This window comes from Martes martes, assembly GCF_963455335.1.
Source record: "Martes martes genome assembly, chromosome: 11".
Classification (NCBI taxonomy): domain Eukaryota; kingdom Metazoa; phylum Chordata; class Mammalia; order Carnivora; family Mustelidae; genus Martes; species Martes martes.
Window position 1 is genome coordinate 61,417,869 of NC_137899.1, and position 3,141 is coordinate 61,421,009.

Sequence of the window (3,141 nt, forward strand, 5' to 3'; positions counted from 1 at the left end):
AAGTTCCTTTTCCCTTAAATAGGACAAAACTCCTCTGTTTCACACTGAGCAAACAAAAAGCATGCACACAAATCTCTTTCTGGCCATAGCGGGGGCAAAAGCGCCCTTCTCTACCCCAAAGGAGGCCAGACTGTTGCATCACGATCCCACAGAAGCCATATCCATAGTTGTGCCAAGGTCTCCATATAAAAGAAGGCTTCCCACCTCTGGACACTACCTCCCGTTTGTCCCCTGCTCTTGGCCTTGACCACCAGGTGCCACCCATTCACTTCATGAGGGGGCACTGGGAATCGTCGGGAGTGTGTGTGTGCCGAACTGGTTTCGCCTTTGGCCTCTCTGGCAAGTGCACAAAAGGGGGAAAGGAGAAGCTCTGATAAAATGACATCTCCCCCTGAGGTGGGTTGAGGGGCTCCACAGAAAGTGGCTGGCTGCTCCAGGCCAATGAGATGGTCTCCACACCCCCTGGAGTCTGGTTCTAGTCAGCAAATCGCTGCAGAAGATGGTCCTCCCGCCTCAAGCTGCCCCCTGTGCCGCCGCCCCCGCTGTCCATGAAGCGGTCGCAGGGGAACTCGATGAGGTCCGCCTCGCTGAGAGCACAAACAGTGGTGCGAGGCCGGTGCGACTGGAAGCCAGAGAAGTCCGCAGACACGCCGGTGCCCATGGAGCGCAGGGGACGTCGGGTGGAGTACATGTGTCGAACGTGCACAGGGGCCCCACCCTTCCGCCGAGCCCGCAGCTTCCTCCGTAGCCAGCGGGACGCCCAGGCCGCCAGCGCCAGGAGCACCAGCAGCGCGTTGACGGCCAGCAAGACCAAGGTCAGCAGCTGGTAGTCGACGCTGCTCCGGCTCCCAGGCTCCGGGAGGGTGACCAGCCCGGCGCAGTGGTCACGGGGGGCCACCGGGCAGACCCGGCCCCCGAGGACGCCCTCCACGCACACCAGGTAGGGGGTGTCTCCGCGCAGCTCGCGCAGCGTGGCCGAGTCGCTGCGCTCTGGCAGGTAGACGAAGCGGTGGAACTTGGGCTGCTGGCCAAAGCGGTCGAAGAGCAGGCGGAAGCGCGCGCCGCCCAGCAGTGGTGGGCTGCGGTGCTGGCGCACCGCCCAGCGCACCGAGGCGCTGTCGGCGCCCACCGCCTCCACGGTCAGGTTGCACAGGATGAACTTGTTGAAGTCGCAAGGGTCGGACACAAGCGGCGGCAGGGCGACTCCGCCGTCGGACTGGGCGGTACTTTCCTGCTGCTGCGCGGCCAGGCGCTGCTTCGCCGCGCGCTGCCAGGGGTCGCCGGCGGGCGGTGGCGCAGAGGCGGGCGCGGCGGTCGGGGTGGGCTTCGCGTGGGCCGCATCTGCCGGGGTCAGAGGTCCCCGCTCGGGTTTCTGGAGCAGGTCCAGGGGGTGTGGCGCAGGGCCAGCGGCAGCCGCGGCGGAGGGGTCCGGCTGCTGGAGGCCAGGGCCCCGTCGGCTCAGCTTCAGAGCGCTGCGGTTGCCCAAGAGCTCCCTGGCGGCCCCATCCCAGGCCACCCCAGGCAGAAATCGCCCGTGCTGCTGTGGCTGCGACTGCGGCTGCGGCGGCAACTCCTCCGAGAGGCTACCTGCAGGGGGCGCCACCGCCTCCCCAGTGGCTGTGGGTAAGGGCGCCCGCGGGCCTTCAGCGGTCGGGGAAACTGAGGGCGAGAGATCTGCACAAGATCCGTTCTGCAGCTGCTGGTCATCCAGGTAATCCAGGTACTTGCCCCGCAAGGCCGGCGGGTGGCGACACTGCACGAACACGGTGAGAAGACGGCCTTGCGAGTGCCAGTCGCCCATCCAGCGCTTCAGGCCCCGCAGACGGCAGTCGCAGGTCCAGCCATTGCCGTCTAGATCCAGCCGGTAGAGGGCTGGGCTGGCGGCGAAGATGTCCCCGGAGAGGGCGCTGAGCTCGTTGTCGCGCAGGCTGAGCTCGCGCAGCCGGCCCAGGTGGCCAAAGATAGTGGGGTGCAGAGCGGACAGCGCGTTCCCGCTAAGGTCCAGTGCCTCCAGGCTGTGCAGAGGCTGCAGCAGCGCTACGGGCAGTTGGCTCAGCCTATTCCCCTCCAGGCGCAGCTCGCGCAGGGCCTCCAACCCCCAAAAGGCCTCCGGCGCGAGGTGTGTGAGTTGGTTGCCCCTGAGTGAGAGTAGGCCGAGACGCGGCAGGTGCTGGAAGACACGCGGCCCGAGGTGCTGGAGGCTGTTGGCCGAGAGGATGAGCGTGGAGAGGGAGCGCAGCGGTGCGAAGGTGGCTGCGTGGCGCAAGGAGGGCTGCAGCTCGTTGGCAGAGAGGTTGAGGAAGCGCAGTTTGCCCAACTGGGCAAACGCGTTCTTGCCCAGAAAGCGGATCCGGTTGGACTCCAGATGTAGGTAGAGCAAGTTGCCCAAGGGGGCGAAGACAGCGTCCGGCAGCGCCCCCAGGGCGTTCCCGTCCAGCCGCAGCTTGACCAGACTCTCCAGGCCCTCAAAGGAGCCGCGGCTCAGGCGCCCGATCTCGTTCCCATTGGCATAAAGGATGCGCAGCTTGCGCAGCGGGGCCAGCGTGCCCGGGACAAGCGCCTGCAGGAGGTTGTTCCCCAGGTACAGTTCCTCCAGCCGGGAGAGCTTCTCAAAGGTCTTGGGGTGCAGAGAGCGGATCTGGTTGTACTGCAGGTCCAGCCGTCTGAGCTGGCCCAGACGGTGGAAGTCGAAGGCCGTGATGTTGGTTATGAAGTTGCCGCCGAGGCTGTAGGTGAGCACGTCCTGCGGGCTCGGCAGCGAGCTGGTCTTGGGCACGGCGCGGAGCCCCCTATTGGTGCAGAGGAGGTGCTGGGGGTGCTGGCAGTCGCAGCGCTCAGGGCACACCGGCTGGGCCCGCGGCGGGAGCGCGAGGCAGCCGCACACCACGAGTAGGAAGCGCACGGTGCGGGCAGCCTCCATCGCCGCCCGCCCTGCGTGCTGAGGCCGGATCGTCCTCTTGGCCCGCCTGCTCTGTGTCTCCTCTGCATTCCCCTTGGCCTGGCCAGAGTCGCTAAATGGCCTCTTTCGGACTCCGCGGCGCGGTCCAGCCCCTCCTCCGCCCTTTGTCCGGTGGCTGGCCCGGGTCTCTGCAGGCGGGCTTCGCCCGGCCAAGTCAGGCGGCTCAGGGCGCTCCGGGAGCT

At 66.7% G+C, this 3,141-nt stretch overlaps 1 protein-coding gene across 1 annotated transcript; it reads right to left on the bottom strand.

The window, feature by feature from the left end:
- Positions 1-475: 475 nt before the first annotated feature.
- Positions 476-2,920, bottom strand: TRIL (TLR4 interactor with leucine rich repeats; the record flags this gene model as incomplete). The annotated part of the gene is made up of 1 exon (XM_080818028.1): positions 476-2,920. The coding sequence occupies one exon, from the start codon at positions 2,918-2,920 to the stop codon at positions 476-478; it is 2,445 nt and encodes an 814-aa protein (XP_080674154.1).
- Between the last annotated feature and the right edge of the window lie 221 nt (positions 2,921-3,141).